General features: G+C 41.4%; 1 protein-coding gene and 1 long non-coding RNA gene across 4 annotated transcripts; one reads left to right on the top strand and one right to left on the bottom strand.

Moving 5' to 3' along the window:
* On the bottom strand, positions 6,844-10,015 carry LOC110430096. 2 transcript variants are annotated; one of them, XR_002447310.1, is made up of 3 exons: positions 9,626-9,718; positions 7,258-9,533; positions 6,844-7,118 (listed from the first exon to the last, which is right to left on the bottom strand). It is a non-coding gene; the product is annotated as an uncharacterized LOC110430096 (long non-coding RNA). The 2 variants fall into 2 exon arrangements; XR_002447309.1 differs by having other exon boundaries at positions 6,844-9,533; positions 9,626-10,015.
* Positions 9,888-16,312, top strand: LOC8071242 (kinesin-like protein KIN-5A). Of its 2 annotated transcripts, none has more exons than XM_002440455.2 (23): positions 9,888-10,026; positions 10,714-10,891; positions 10,975-11,104; positions 11,245-11,406; positions 11,491-11,970; positions 12,078-12,175; positions 12,259-12,415; positions 12,536-12,605; positions 12,686-12,762; positions 12,898-12,951; positions 13,035-13,115; positions 13,198-13,309; positions 13,528-13,614; positions 13,731-13,906; positions 14,000-14,161; positions 14,238-14,345; positions 14,426-14,584; positions 14,660-14,743; positions 14,910-15,115; positions 15,211-15,312; positions 15,408-15,517; positions 15,609-15,760; positions 15,858-16,312. In XM_002440455.2, exons 2-23 carry the CDS (start codon positions 10,725-10,727, stop codon positions 16,080-16,082), a joined length of 3,159 nt encoding a protein of 1,052 aa, XP_002440500.1. In that variant the 5' UTR covers positions 9,888-10,026; positions 10,714-10,724; the 3' UTR covers positions 16,083-16,312. The 2 variants fall into 2 exon arrangements, with proteins under 2 accessions (XP_002440500.1, XP_021302745.1); XM_021447070.1 differs by having other exon boundaries at positions 9,889-10,026; positions 10,685-10,891.

The following is a 16,315-nucleotide window of genomic DNA, read 5'->3' as shown; positions in this document are numbered from 1 at the left end:
CAAAACATTATATTTTCATTTATTGCAAAACACTAAAAGCCCTCTTGCGTTGGTCAATGTCTTCATTAACCCTCCTCCCTCCATGCCAACTTGTCGTGAAACTCGTTTTGTCAATTGTGCCCCAGTTTCTCCCTTTCCGAAGTTCAGTTGATATAAATAGCAGTACTATTGAATGATTTCTTTTTTTTCCTTGTAACATAAAATTCTTCTGATCTTTCATATACATAAAAAACAAAAAGGATATACGAAGCATCTATATATAGCACTAGAGAGGAACCTGGGGAGGAATTGAAAGTCGCTGATCGAGAAAGAGTACAGCTCCAAGCCCCTACTTGCGTGTGAATGCATCCACCTACCTATATGCATATATAGTTGAGTAGCGTTGTATTATTGGCTGTCCTCTTCTGTTTGCATGCGGTCTACTCATTCTTCCGGTGCAGGCCTCCGCATGCATGCGCTAAATCTGAGTGGCCACCAGCAGAAACGGCCGTGGATGTGATGGCGACGACCATACCGGCCGGCGACTTCCCTCCAAAACGTCAATCTCACGTTGAAAGAGCAGCAAATTATAACAGAATATTCCCCTTTCTTGTCCTTCGGATCTCCTTTCTCTTTTTAGTTTTTGATTCCATCTGCAATGATACAATAATGTCTTTGTTTATCTTTTTTTAGATAATGGATAGTTCGTATCCGGCTTCATCTATCCGCAGATAGAATCAGACCAATTATTACAAAGTTTTACCCGAGGGCAAACTCACATGCTGCAAGCCTGCAAGCAAGGTTTACAACCAACCAAACGGGTAACCGAAACAAAATAAGGTTCAGACTAAGCATGACCAATATGTCTTGTTGATAACCATCCATTGAAACTAAAAAATTGCAGAGCTGATGTCTCTAAGTGTTGTCCTGCGGTAATCAGTTGATCCCGCAGATCGTCATGCCGTTGCAATCTTGCCCATTGCCGAAGCCAATGCGTTCCCCTGAAAAGAACCTGCAAAAAAGATTTTGGTATGCATTTGTCAAAAACCACCTCGTTCCTGGTTATCCAAATTGCCCAACAGAGTGCAGATGCTGCAGTTAATAACAATGTATTATATTTTTTGGTTGCTACTTTTGACCACCTAATAAAAAGGTCATTTATGTCCTAGGGGGTGAAATTCCAAAAAGTATATGTACAGCACGCCATAAGAATTTGGAATAAACACAGTCTAAAAAAAGATGTTGTATGGATTCTGGAGAGTGACAGAAGCAACATTTTCTATCCCCATTCCAGTTTCGCCTAACTAAGTTATCCTTAGTTAAGATCACACCTTTCTTTAGATACCACATGAAAATTTTTATTTTCAGAGGTATTTTAATTTCCCATAAGTCTTGTGACACTCTAACCCCATTGTTAATTAACACAGCATACATAGACTTGACCGTAAAGCTTCCATATACATTCAAGCTCCACACAAAGACATCTTTTTCCTCTAGTAAGTTAATATTCTGTAAAGAGGCAACAATTCTGTACCAGTTTGTTAGGATTGCCCCCACTAAATTTCGTCGAAAAGAAATATTTAGTGGTGAAGAGCTAATCACTTGTGCCACAGAATCTTATTTTCTCCTTACTATATTAAACAACGCAGGAAATTTATCTACGTCCTTGCATATATTGGTCTGCTATGATTATGGATGCATTACTCTTCTTCACACGAACTGAATCATGTGACTACTATATAACATGCTTGCCAAAATTTTCAGTTAGATTTTTGTATTCGTGTGCTTTATTCTCTTTTTTTGCGAGACCCATTGCAGTCACACAAGATCTGATATATTAAAAAGATAACTTCAAGGTCTAATTTTTTTTGCGAGAACGCAAACGTTCAGCGCACACTCACCCCTATGAACGCACGCACGCACACCCAATCCCTATGAGCACCTCCGAAGAACCGAGTTGGACTGGCAAATCTCGAGATTGACAAAGTCACCACAGGCGTATCGCTGTTGACAGGCACGTCGCCAGCACTGAAAGTATAGCGCCGTTAAATCCTAGAATAAATCTAAAAAAATGTGAGCTCTCATGTCAAGTCGGGGACTTGAATCTGGGTGAGCAAGTTCCACCACAGGTTAATATGTCAACAAAGTTTTTGAGAAGAGATAAAAGGCCCAATTATTGCTGATTAGTGTCGAACAAGGGAAAGATTTGTAATCCAATCAATCCGGATCAAGAAAGGGTTCAATTTTGATATATAAAGCCTTGTTTAGGCCTTATTTAGTTTAAAAAATTTAAGATTCTCCGTCACATCGAATCTTTGGACGCATGCATAGAACATTAAATATAGATAGAAAAAAATTTGAAAGACGAATCTTTTAAGCCTAGTTAGTCCATAGACAATAATTGTCAAATATAAACGCAAAGTGTTACAGTAGCTAAAGCCAATTTTTTTCCCCAACTAAGGCCTTGTTTAGTTCATCCAAAAAACCCAACACTTTTCAAGATTTCCCGTCACATCGAATCTTACGGCACATACATGGAGCATTAAATATAGATGAAAATAAAAACTAATTATACATCTGTAAATCGCGAGACGAATATTTTAAGCCTAGTTACTCTATAATTGGACAATGTTTGTCAAATAAAAACAAAAGTGTTACAGTGTCGTTTTTTCAAAAAAATTTAGAACCAAACAAAGCCTAAACAAGGCCTTAGTTTCAAAAAAAATGTTGTATGCATGGTTGCTGGCACCTAGAGAGAGAGAGATCGATCCGGTTGTTGTACTACTCCCACTTCCAAAACACGTCATGAAATGGATACGTCAGCAAACCGGATTATTTGTGATGGGGTGTTATATAAAATTAAATTTTTATAGAATCTGATAGGATCCTGATCCTAACAACCTTGCCCCGTGTGAACGATAGAATCCCTCAGATATAACTACACATATATTGAGAGGCTTTTGGCAAAGGGTATGAGAGCATTTGCAAGTCAAGATCAAGGTAGACTTAGTGAGAGTTCATGTTTGTTTTGCATCTCTTAGCTCTTGGGCTAGGATGTTTGTGAAGTGAAGGTGGAAGACTTGTTACTCTTGTTGTTTGCCAAGTTCTACTAATTAAACGGTGTAATGGAGAACGACTGAACGAGGTGACCTCATATTAATTAATTGCACTACTACAAAAAAACCTTTTGTGAGGCGTTTCCGTTTCCGAGGCGGGCATGATTCTTAACCGCCTCGATTAATGTCTCGAATTAACCGAGGCGGTTATAAACAACCGCCTCGTAAAATGGATTTACAGAGGCAGTTACAAAATAATCGTCTTCTAAAATCTATTAACCGAGGCGGGCTTTACCTTCATTTTCGAAGGCGGACCTTTTATAAGGCTCGCCTCGGTTAATATGGCCAAGCCCACTTAAAATCCACCTCAGCCCATCTTAGCCCAACACAGTGTCACAGTATATATGTTCAAAGAATGAACCCCTAAGCCCTCACTTTCTCCCTCATCCGACCGCACGTGCCCTTCCTTCTCCCCCACTCGACCGCTACCTCCCCCACTCCCTCTCCCTCCTCAACTCTCTCTCTCTCTCTCTCTCTCTCTCTCTCTCTCTCGGGTGGCTACGAGCTCCTTCCCTTCCTCCTACACCGCGTGCCCTAGCGGCGGGGCTGCGCGAGGCCGACGGTGCCCCTTCCCTACACCGCCATGACAAGGGCCACAGCGACGGCTTCTCTCTCTCCCTCGGAGCAAGGAGCCACAGTGGCGACCTCGTTCGCCTCCACCTCGGCGAGCAGAAACTCCACCCGGGCTCCAGCAAGGCGGATCCAGTGGAGGGCGAGGCCGGTGGCGCGAGCAAAGTGGATCTGGCGGAGGCCGCCGGCGGTGGTCATCCCCCCTCTCTCTCAAAGCAAGAAGGCGCGATGGCGGACCTCTAGTGGCCAAGAGGGCGGATCCGGGCGCGGCAATGAGGGGAGGAGCAGTGGTGCGCGCAGCCTGCTCCCGCCAGTGGTGGTGGCGGTACACACGGCGGCAGATCCAGGCCCAATTAGGGTTGGGTACGGGCTTTTTTATTTTATTAACCGTGGCGGGCATCAAACTCATCTCGGTAAATCGTTGATTTACCGCGACCTTAAACCCGAGGCGGTTGTGATGCCCGTCTCGAAAAATTGCTTTTGCTTGCCTCGGAAAAAATTATGTAGTAGTGTTGGTAGAGTTATTGACGTAGTACAAAACTGCACATATTTTGGGACAAGGGTAGTATCAATTTTACATGCACCATAGAGCCTGCCCAGCCCTTGAAAACAACTAAACAAACCATTGTTTGATTTGGCAATGGTTTGCTACCGACATCTATTACTTCTATGCTTACTTGAGTAAAAACACTAGCTTATCACAATTAGCTTTTGCACAATTTTTGCTGCACTAGCTAGTATTCCCCCCCAATATATATATATATATATATATATATATATATATATATATATTTGCATTAGCTAGTAAACCCCCCAAAAATATTTGCACTAGCTAGTATCTTCTAGTAGACCAAAAATATTACTAAATTCCTTCGAGTTCATGAGATATATATTGTGCCGGTATAGTACAAATCTACACATATAATATATATTTTCAAACTAAATCTATTACCTTGATGATTGTAGTTTAAGTAAGATTTGACTAAAAATTTGTAACTGTATGCTTTTATGTCCGGTTGGAGTAGTATATATATACAGGTATATGTAGATCGATCGAGGTAGCAGTATCATACTAGTACTATAGTATTACTACTTCATGGTACTATGGTAGCAATAGTAATTATCTTTACGACGGCAATGTGGTCAAAACCTAGTACGAGTGGTAGACTGAATTTAATCATGCATGCCGTTGTCACATGCACGTGACGCGAGCAAGAAATTTGAAGCAGGACCAGGACTGGCGGGGGCGATCAGTACAGTGTCGGCTCTCCAGTGAAATCCCAACACGTGTCCACCGTCACATCCACAAGTACGGTACATGTGTGACGACAAAAATCACCCCGGTGTTATTCTTAAAAAACGAAACTTAATTACTGCTGTGTGATTATAAAAAAACGAAACTTAATTACTGCTGTGTGTACCTCCGGTCGGCCGGTTGATACGTACTTCTTGGTACTAAAAAAATGGTGACTTGGCGAGAGGTAGGTGCCATTATGTTCTACTCCTATCTGAGTATCTGACGACACTTGAGACTTGAGGTTGCTGTTCAGAGTACAGTTGTACAAGCCGTTAGTTCAATTCGGGAGGTTTTTTTTTTTCACGACTGGGTTAATGCTCGTTTTTCATTAAGAGAACGCAACACAAAAGGTGTAAAGGCGAGGAGCCTCGGCACAGACCTAACACTACTGGGTTACAGAAATAACGTATTACAAAACAACCTAATGTCGCGACCAAATACTCTGTAAGGCCAACCGCGGTGCAAACCCCGCGCTCGCCCACTCGGCGCCTTCCACGAACAGCGCAACCACCACATCCGGCACCGTGGACGCCGTGGCCCTGAAAACTCTGGCGTTTCTCTCCTTCCATAGAGACCACGAGGTGAGCAATAGAAGGCTATCAACCAACGGCGTCGTGGTCCTATTAATGCGCAGTATCTGGATAATCCACCAATCATCGAGCTCATGATCGCCCAACGACGCGAGATCAGGTTGTCGTAGCTGTGAGAGGACTTGGAACCAGACCTGTCGTGCAGCTACACATCCTAGGAACAAGTGGCTGGCAATCTTGGTGTGCTGGTCGCAAAGGGTGCATGCGTCGTCGTCCTAGAGGCCATGTCGTTTGCGATGTTCGGCAGTCCAGAGTTTCTGATGAAGCGCAAGCCAAAAGAACAATTTAACATTGGGTGGCGCCTTGGTCCGCCATAGCACGGTGGCTCCTAGTAGCTTCTTTGCGCCGCTGAAGAATGCGTGGTAGGTCGAGGATACCAAGTATGTGCCATCCAGTGACCACTTCCAGATGAAGCGGGGCCGTAGTGGCTGCAAGGAGACTCCACACACAACCTCCCAGACCTTGAGGTAGTCGGGAGGTTATTTGCACACATGTCATATGACTACTACTGATGTTGATTTGTTACGAGAGAAAAATATTATTCCATAGAGTAAATTGCACGACCGGTCCTTGAAGTATTACGTGGTTTTCATCTAAGTCCCCAAACTACGAAATCGCATGTCTGACTTCCTAATGTATTTAAGTGATCTCATCTAGGTCCCCAAACTATAAAATCACACGTCTAACTTCCTAATGTATTTAAGTAATCTCATCTAGATCCAAAATACACATAAGGAGGATTAGAAACTCTCATGGTCATCCATATAGATATGATTTAAGCACATGACCTCTGATTTAAGCCCACACGTGCGGCCACCGGCTCGCCCTGCTCACCATCACAGAGCCCACGGCATACGACCTGGTCATGTAGACGGCAATGGCGGCCAGTTACGTTGCCGAGCGGGGTGAGGTAGACATTGGAGGGGAGGGGTTTGGCCTGCGATCATCCGGTGTTACGCTCACTCGTGTAACCGGCCGCCATTGCCGCCTACATGACCAGGTTGTATGCCGCGGGCGCTGTGATGGTGAGCAGGGACGAGCCAGCGGCTGCACGCATGGGCTTAAATCAGAGGTCATGTGCTTAAATCATATCCATATGGATGATCATGTCAGCTTCTAACCCTCCTTATGTGTATTTTGAATCTAGATGAGATCAATTAAATACATTAGGGAGTCAAATGTGCGATTTTATAGTTTGGGGACCTAGATGAGGTCACTTAAATAAATTAAGAAGTCAGATGTGCAATTTCATAGTTTGGAGACCTAGATAAAAACTACATAATACTTTAAAGACCGATCGTGCAATTTACTCTATTCCATAACTAGAAAGTAGTATTAATAAGTTCAAGCGAACATGGCTGCAAAGCAGGAAAAAGAAAAGGAAAAAAGAAAGAGCTTGTTTCTCAAGAAATTTGACATTATTTTTTTTCTTTGAGGGAAAGAAATTCGACTTCATTGTTGACATCGCAGCTAAAAGCTATATAGAGATTTTCCCGCCACCACCAAATTAATCTCCAAGATTTCCTTTTGCAGCTCCAGCATTTTGTGTGTGTATTGGTGAACCTGCTATACGGTGTACACAGATAATTAATATAAAGATGCATGCATAACAAGGTTGACTAGTTGACTGAAGCATAGTATGTGACGTATAGATAATATAAAGCCAGCAGAGGAGAAATGGAAACCGTTAGAGTTGGTGACCTACTGGTACCGAGGACACTGGCAAATTATGGAACTGACTGATTGATGGTAATGAGTGTACGTAGTACTAGCTGAAGCTGCTTCTTCATCCATTCTCATCCGCATCATCTTACTTTGATCTCAAGCAAAGCTGATAACTGTTGTCGCTGGTACGTGTAAGTTACATATAATAATTAATTCAGCAGGGATTCTGGAATTAATTAAATTGATTACTGTTTTATGTGCAGCTCACATTAATTGGATAGTACCATATATACGTATATATTGGAGTACACAATTCATTCAACAATCCGTAGTATTGCTAAGAAACAGACAAACTGTTATAATGATGATGCGAGGCTCCTTAATTTCTTCGTATGAAGAAGTGATTTTTTGTAGGTCCTGAATGGTCATATATAAGCGTGGACAGTTTTACTATACTGTGCAAAGTAGTAGTAAAATATTATGTAACATACCTAGATTCTCTTGCAGTGACACGACTGACAAAAGCTTCCCAAGTAAAACAAACATGCAGTACCTTTGCAGCTCATCATCAAGACAAGATTACAGGAGCTGATCAGTTTAGAAAAATAGTACAGGTACAGTTAACATTTCCACCGACCATTAGCTAAGGATAAAATTATATATGTATACATGGAAAAAGGATGAGCTGAAACATCATTCACATGGCGCGTGCAGGGTCCAAATTAGCATCATGTCATGGCACACTACAGTTTGGACCTGGGCATTCTGTAACACAAAACAAAGGCAGGAAGATTGCAGCAGATGCAAGCTTCACGTGGCTGCCACCTACTGTCTTCTGCTCGTCGGGCCATGACTCATGTGCCCCCTCCTCCTAAAGCACCCAAAAGGAAACTCACTCGATCTCGCCAGCTAATCTTCAGTGAGTATTGCACTCTCAAAAGTCACAGTTACAGCTAGTATCAGTGTATTACTAAATGTGATTTTTTTCCGACCATTTTTAGTGAAGAGTTTCTTCATGCGTTGTGTGTAAAAACATAGAATGCAATGAGACAGACGAAACAATCACTATATATAGTTTTATTCTTTAAATTTAGACATTTAGTTATATGGCTCATTTAGAGTTGAAAACCAAGACAAGAGAGTTTCATCTACATAAAGTTCACGTCTAAGATTCTTACAAACATTGTCATGTCATAATAAATACTTATGTGACAACCTATTATATGCAAATAAAACTTCTATTGAAATTAGTCTTAGATGGTGGGGTGCTGATTAGCACAAATCCTGGAGGCTTTAGGGTTTACCAGATCACTTCATCAGCTGGTTAGAATGGGAGAGCTACAGTAGCACAGTAGCACTATTTTTTTTTGGGGGTCGGGGGGGGGGCACCTTGTTCAAGATGCTGAATTTCAGTATTTCACTTGGGAATTTGGGCCCATCAAGGTCATTCAAGAACCAAGAGACTGGATGGGAGGTATCCCAACATCTTTTTTTTTACGTTCTAACAAAAATATTTTTTACTGTATATCTACTGAGTAGTAGTAATCACTTTTGTGCCATTAATTACTTTAAAAGATATCAAGGAAAGAAAGCAAAAACATGGGCCTAGAACAGTAGTAGGGACTTGAAAAGGACCCATGAATCTTGCATTTCTGTCAAATCAACAGAAAACTTGTTCTTTTCGGTAAACCTAAAGGCATGGTCCTTGGATGTTACATTTCCACCGTTGGGCGTGACTTGGTACCATAATTCGTCAATTTACCATCTTGATATGAATAAGCTAGACATGCATGTAGATTTTCCAGCATCAATCAAATACAGATTTTTACCTGTTTTTGTTTAATAATCACCACCTAATAAGGGTATTGGTATTTCCTTGACTAGCCTGGTCAAACGCATCAAAACCCGGTCAAATGCAAAGCTGAGAGCTGATCCTTAACAGCTCATTGGGAAGAGTCGGTACACTAATCTACTCCACTGCGATTCAATTAAAAAATGAGTACAAAAGACATGTACATTTGGATAGATCTCCTTAGCACTCAACGTAATAATCAAACCCAATCAACACCTACCAAAAAGGACCGCTAATATAATACTAGACAATTGCTCGATCCAGCGACAAAAAGAAAGTGATGACTCCCGGCCCTGAGAAAAAAAATTGCAAACAGTAACATCAGTTTCCGTCATGATTTAGAGATTTCAGCCAATTCTTACCCAATTTTCAGTTTTTGTTATTTTGATGATGTCTCACTCACTCCCATTCTTGAAAAAACAGAGGCAACGAGCTTAAGTGAATAGAGAGAAAGAAAACGCCACCTGCAAGAAACCAAAATCCTTTAACAGCGCACTTTAAATTACATCTTTAACAGTAGAGTAGACAGTAACTTAAGATTAAACTGAAATCTTACTGTAACGGCAGCATAAAACTGGCTTTACTGGGCACTGTTTTTTTTGGCCCCTCATGCCTGCCGGCTTAAACAAACATGGTTGAAAGATCGAGCGCGTCAGTATTACGAATTGAGCTGCCTCCAACTCCAAACAAAAGGCAAAGATAAAAGGGAAAAAGGTGGAGGGAGGGAGGCCATTGATAGAGACCACGAGCTGTTCTAGAAGTCACCGCGCTGCAGCTCAGCGGGGGGCCTGCTCCCTGGATCTCGCCATCGCCATTGCCGCTGCCCCCTACCTACTGCTCCTGCTCCTAGTCCTAGACCCCTCCTACTCCAGGCTCCAGCAGGTGGTCCGTTTTGGATCGCATTGCTGAGTGCTAGGATTCCGTGGTCTGCCTGCCTGCGTGTGGGAGTGGGATAGTGTGAGTACTCCCTCCCTGCTTCTTGATTCGTCTCTCTGATTGTGGTTTTTAGAGCCACTGCTTTTCTATCTTATTCTTCATCTGGTATTGATATTTGTGGAGTGGGTTTCATGCGGCTTCCTGCGAGAAAGATCTCACTTTGATGCTCTGTCTGAGGTTTTTCGGCTTGATTTCGGCAGCTAATTAAGCAGCCGCAGATATCATTTTTCTTTGGGTATCCGTTCTTGTCGGATTGGATTTCTGAAGCACTCGCAGATTGTCTCTTGATATCGTGTTGCCTTTGGTTACCTGTTTGGGTTCCAATCTTCTGGGCATATATTTTTTTTCCTTCCGTAGAGCGCGAAAGATCTCATTTTGATCTGCTAAACAGCTGCAATTGTATCTTAATTTGCTTCGGTCTCCTCCACTGGAGATCTCGTTGGGGGGTTTCTACAAGATTTACATCTGCACAGCGTTTGTCTCGATGCTGTTGTCTGTTCTGCATTTGGTCCTAGTGGCCGGCATTTATTTGGCTCTTCATGCTGCTCGTCTGATCTAGGCGACATCGAATTGTCTGTCTTTTATTCTGATACGCCAGCTGCTAGTTGTCGGGCTTTATTTTGAGTTCAGCTGTTGGAGGATTTGGCAACTGCATTTCAAGAATTAAGCTTCAACACAGAATTTGATATTGGCGGGGCTGTTGTTCAGAGGAATTGGAGATGGACAAGAAGAATTACCCTCCGTCGCCATCGCCAAGGTCGACAGAGAAGTCTGGAAGAGAATTGAGATCCGGGGACGCCAATGGCAGCACAAACACCAATAGTAACACCATCTCAAAAGGTGACAGGGAGAAAGGAGTCAATGTGCAAGTCATTCTAAGATGCAGGTGGAGAGGGCTCAGTAGTTCAAGCTTAAAAGTTCCTTCTAACTTTGTTTTTGTTATCACAATGTGTGATTTCGTTCATTCAGGCCCTTGAGTGATGAAGAAACAAAGTCGAACACTCCTGTCGTTATTTCGTGCAATGAGCGTCGCCGGGAAGTTGCCGCCACTCAAATTATTGCCAATAAGCAGATTGATCGTACATTTGCATTTGATAAGGTATTAGATCACCTTGTACTGTCACTTTCTGTTGAGCAATTATTTAATTGTTTCTTTCATGCTTCGAATTTACCTAGTCTTGTTTACTTCATGTCTGTGTGTTTTGACTCGGATTTAGTAAACTATTTCATTTTGAGTAGGTTTTTGGCCCATCATCCAAGCAGAAAGATTTGTTTGAGCAATCCATCTCGCCGATAGTATATGAGGTCCTTGAAGGTTATAATTGCACTATTTTTGCCTATGGGCAAACTGGTACCGGGAAAACTTACACAATGGAGGGAGGTGGGACTAGAAAGACCAAGGTAAATATTTTGTTATGCATATATAGTCTGAAGGTGTAGTTTGGATCTGCATTTAAATTCTTAACTGGTTCTTCCAATGTCTAGAATGGTGAACTTCCAACTGATGCTGGTGTTATCCCAAGGGCTGTAAGGCAAATATTTGACATTCTCGAGTCTCAGTGCGCAGAATATAGCATGAAAGTCACCTTTCTTGAGCTTTACAATGAAGAAATCACTGATCTGTTGGCACCTGAAGAACCGAAATTCCCTGTTCCTGAAGACAAGACGAAAAAACCTATTGCCCTTATGGAAGATGGAAAGGGGTTTGTTTTTGTTAGAGGACTTGAAGAAGAAGTCGTGTACTCAGCTGGCGAAATCTACAAGATTCTTGACAAGGGTTCTGCAAAGAGGCGTACTGCAGAAACATTGCTGAACAAGCAAAGTAGTAGGTCACACTCTATATTCTCAATCACAATTCACATTAAGGAACTCACTCATGAGGGTGAGGAGATGATCAAAATTGGGAAGCTTAATCTTGTCGATCTAGCTGGTTCAGAAAATATATCACGCTCAGGAGCTAGAGATGTGAGTAACTTCTAAAATGTCCAACTACAGATAAAAAAAAAGATCAAATGCTTCTCTCTGATCTTTGTCATTTAATAAAGTACTTTAATATTGAATTTACATTGCAGGGCAGAGCGAGAGAGGCTGGAGAGATCAACAAGAGTTTGCTCACACTTGGTCGTGTTATTAATGCTCTAGTAGAGCACTCTGGACATGTCCCATACAGGTAAACCCTAAGGAAAGGCCCTTTGCAGCTTTGATTTTAGTAACACATTGCTCAATGACGATTTGTGTATCTATTTATTTCAGAGATAGTAAACTGACAAGATTGCTGAGAGATTCATTGGGAGGGAAAACAAAGACTTGTATTATTGCTACAATATCACCTTCAGTGTATTGCTTGGAAGAGACATTGAGCACACTTGATTATGCACACCGTGCAAAAAATATCAAGAACAAACCAGAGGTTTTATTTATTCTTTTTTTTATTTGTTTGGATGAATCAGTCATGACCTTTCGTTATTTCAGATAGTACAAAGTTCACAATTGATTGCTGTAGGCTAACTTGGCCTAATGTAAAATTCAGGTAAATCAAAGGATGATGAAGTCTGCTATGATCAAGGACTTGTACTATGAAATTGACCGCCTCAAACAAGGTTCTTCTTGCTAATTTTTGTAACTTGGAATGGTAAGGATCACACATCTTGTATTCATCTGGTCTCCTGTATGTCTCCAGAGGTTTTTGCTGCAAGAGAGAAGAATGGTATCTATATTCCAAGAGAGCGCTACCTCCAAGAAGAAGCTGAGAAAAAGGTTTATCTTGATTTTCAAATAAACCCATATTTGATTTTTTTTATTTAACCCATATTTGATATTGTTCAGATAAACTGAGCATAGCTTTATTTTGTGTATCATCATTTCATATTTCAAATTATCTTTGTCACTTAGGCCATGACAGAGAAAATTGAACGACTGGGTGCTGATTTGGAGGCTAGGGATAAGGTTAGTTGTCTTAAGAATTTGAAAACAAATGATTGTGTTAGTAATGGCTGAGATGTGATTTTTTTTGCTGAATGTGTGATCAGCAATTGGTTGAACTAAAAGAGCTTTATGATGCTGAACAACGTCTGAGTGCAGAGTTGGGTGAAAAACTTGGAAAGACTCAGGTATCCTTCCAGTCTGAGTCATGTGATTTTACAATCTTAGCAAGTATGTTACTTATCAGTTCAGTCTTGTTTTTTATTGTAGAAAGATCTGGAGGACACCAGGAGTGCTCTGCATGATCTAGAAGAAAAATACAATGAAGCAAAGTCTACTATTAAAGAAAAGGAATATGTCATATTTAATCTTCTGAAATCAGGTTTGTTGTGATCATTAATCATGCAAGACTTGAGGCTTATCATATTCTGCACATTTTCTGTGTTCTTTTTTGTAAATTTAACTATTCAGTTGATATTAAATTTATAACCTTTCAGGGGGTTCTTGGTTCCTCAATGCTTGGTTTCAATTAATCAGTCCTATTCTTGTTTATTGGTTTTGCCATTCATCCAATAACAAGTACTTTTGTTTTCTCCACAGAAAAATCACTAGTGGATTGTGCATATAACCTTCGTGCGGAGTTAGAAAATGCAGCAGCAGATGTTTCTGGGCTATTCTCCAAAATAGGTTAGGGATCTTAACTATTTTTCTTAATACCAGGGATCTTAACCGGATCACCCCTTTTCTGTGACTGTTTTGGACTTGGTCTCACTTCAGTGGGCACTATTCTTCACTACTTGCAGAGCGCAAAGACAGGATAGAAGATGGGAACAGATCGATAGTGCAGAGATTTAGGTTTCAACTGACTCATCAGCTAGATGCCTTACATAAAACTGTATCCAGTTCTGTCATGCAACAGGAGGACCACCTTAATGAAATGGAACATGATATGCAATCCTTCGTGTCTTCAAAAGATGAGGTAATTCAGTCTCTTAAGTTTTTCACTGCCTTAGTTTTGTCTGAAATGCTATGCAAGAGTATTTATTGATATGTATCAGTTATCCATGTTTAGGCTGCACAAGGGCTAAGAAAGAGTGTACAAAAGCTCAAAGTCTTGCATGGTTCTGGTATCACTGCTTTGGATGATTTAGCGGGTGAAATTGACATGAATTCGCAGACAACATTTGAGAGATTAAATTCACAAATACAATCACATACATCAGCCCTTGAGAAAGTAAGTTCATTTCAGTTGGCCTAATGTGAATGCAATGGATTTTGCAACATTTCTGATTGCTTATTTCTGTTTCAAGTGTTTCGGAGGAATTGCTTCGGAAGCAGATAGCTTGTTAAATGAGCTTCAGTGCAGCCTATCGAAACAAGAAGAGAGACTAGCCCATTTTGCAAAGAAGCAGAGGGAGGTCTGCATCTTGTCGAAGCATAAAATCATTTGCTGTTCTCCTAAGCTGCTTTGTGTTGTAACTTTTGTTGCTGGGTGCAGGGACACCTGAGAGCTGTGGAAGCATCACGTTCCATCTCAAAGATCACTGCTGGTTTCTTCCACTCGCTAGATGTTCATGCATCTAAGCTCACCAGTATTTTGGAAGACACACAAAGCGTGCAAGATCAACAACTTGTTGACCTTGAAAGGAAATTTGAGGTGCTTATTGCACAAATTTTATGCAGTTTTACTGTAATGATCTCACAACATAGCATAATTTATTTTTTTTAACAGGAGTGTGCAGCTAATGAAGAAAAACAACTTCTCGAGAAGGTGGCGGAGATGCTTGCAAGTTCCAATGCACGAAAGAAGAAGCTGGTAAGGATTTTCAATTGTTTCAGTAGTTTAAATTTTGTTTTGTACGCATCTGATTAATGTAATCAAGTAATTGATGTGCTATAAAAAGAAGTAATGTTCTCATGGATAGATGACCTTAACGGTCATACCACTGCTACGCACTGTTCATCATGACCATGTATTGTAGGTCCAAACAGCAGTAGGCAGCCTTCGAGAGAGCGCCGTAAACAGAACAAGTCACCTACAGAAAGAAATTTCGACAGCCCAGGACTTCACCTCATCCGTGCGGGAAAAGTGGGGCTTTTACATGGAAGAAACCGAGAAGAATTATATTGAGGATACCACTGCAGTTGACAGTGGAAGGTCTTGCTTGGCCGAAGTGCTTGTAGAATGGTCAGTGCAGCATCGTGTATTCATGTGATGGTGGTTCCTTCTGGTCCAAAACGTGGATGTTCTGAAATTTGACCTTCATTTTGAAATTATTGCAGCAAGGCGAAGACTACCATGGGTGCACAACAATGGAAGAATGCAGAGGATTCTCTATTCAGCCTTGGCAAAGGAAATGTGGAATCTGTAGATTCTATAGTCAGGTATCAGAATAGGAATTGACATGGGTGATAAAAAATTTCTCTGTTGATGAATGGTAGGCTACCAGTATGTGCTAAAGCGCTTGTGTGTATAACAGGACTGGAACAGAGGCCAACCAAGTACTGCGTTCCAAATTGTCATCTGCAGCATCGTCAACTCTTGAAGATATAGATGTTGCAAACAAGGCTCTCCTTTCTTCAATTGACAGTAAGACCACACTCTGAAACTTGGGCTTACCTAAGTGCATAGCATAGAATGAACAATTCCCTTTTCTTACGACACATTCCTGTCATTTCAGGCTCGCTGAAGCTTGACCATGACGCATGCGCAAACATTGGTGCGATTCTTACGCCGTGCCATGGGGAAATGAGGGAGCTGAAGGGGGAGCATCACCACAAGGTTGTGGAGATCAGTGAAAACGCTGGGAAATGCCTTGAGGAAGAGTATCTGGTGAGCAGTCATGAAAAGGCTAAAACATGTCAAGATAATGCATGTGCTCTTTTATTTCTGACTGATGAACTCGCCACTGCACCTTGAAATTGAACAGGTGGATGAACCCTCGTGTTCGACGCCAAGGAGAAGGCAGATCGACCTGCCAAGTGTGGAGTCAATAGAGGAGTTGCGAACCCCAGACTATGACGAGCTTCTCAAGTCGTTCCGGGAGTCGAGGGGGAGCTGGAAGCAGGCAAATGGAGACACAAGACATTTGTCAGAGACAGCTCAGGAACCAACAGTCATGGATTCAAGAATTCCTCTCATAGGAAGAAATTAGATTTACCAAAAGCTTGTAAAAAGAAAAAGAGGAAGAAGAAAGGCATGTGTTTAGATTACCTTTTTCCATATTGGTGTTGATAGTGGTATCGGTTAACTGCTATTTGTTTGGTTGATGTTTGTTTGTTCTTAGGGTGGTCTACTTGTATAGTGACTAGTGAGTCAATATATACCTGCTATCGCATGCATCATTGAATCTGTTGTAATATATGCTGGTGTCCACCGGGTGTAGTC

Source organism: Sorghum bicolor, chromosome 9, assembly GCF_000003195.3.
Source record: "Sorghum bicolor cultivar BTx623 chromosome 9, Sorghum_bicolor_NCBIv3, whole genome shotgun sequence".
NCBI classification, from domain to species: Eukaryota; Viridiplantae; Streptophyta; class Magnoliopsida; order Poales; family Poaceae; genus Sorghum; species Sorghum bicolor.
The sequence above is the reverse complement of the archived record's forward strand: the minus strand, read 5'-3'. Positions and strand labels throughout refer to the sequence as shown.

Coding starts and splice junctions, on each gene's coding strand:
- LOC8071242 (XM_002440455.2), top strand. CDS start 10,725: ATGGACAAGAAGAATTACCCTCCGTCGCCATCGCCAAGGTCGACAGAG. Junction 12,952..13,034: donor ATTTGGAGGCTAGGGATAAG/GTTAGTTGTCTT, acceptor ATGTGTGATCAG/CAATTGGTTGAACTAAAAGA. Junction 13,116..13,197: donor AAAAACTTGGAAAGACTCAG/GTATCCTTCCAG, acceptor TTTTTATTGTAG/AAAGATCTGGAGGACACCAG.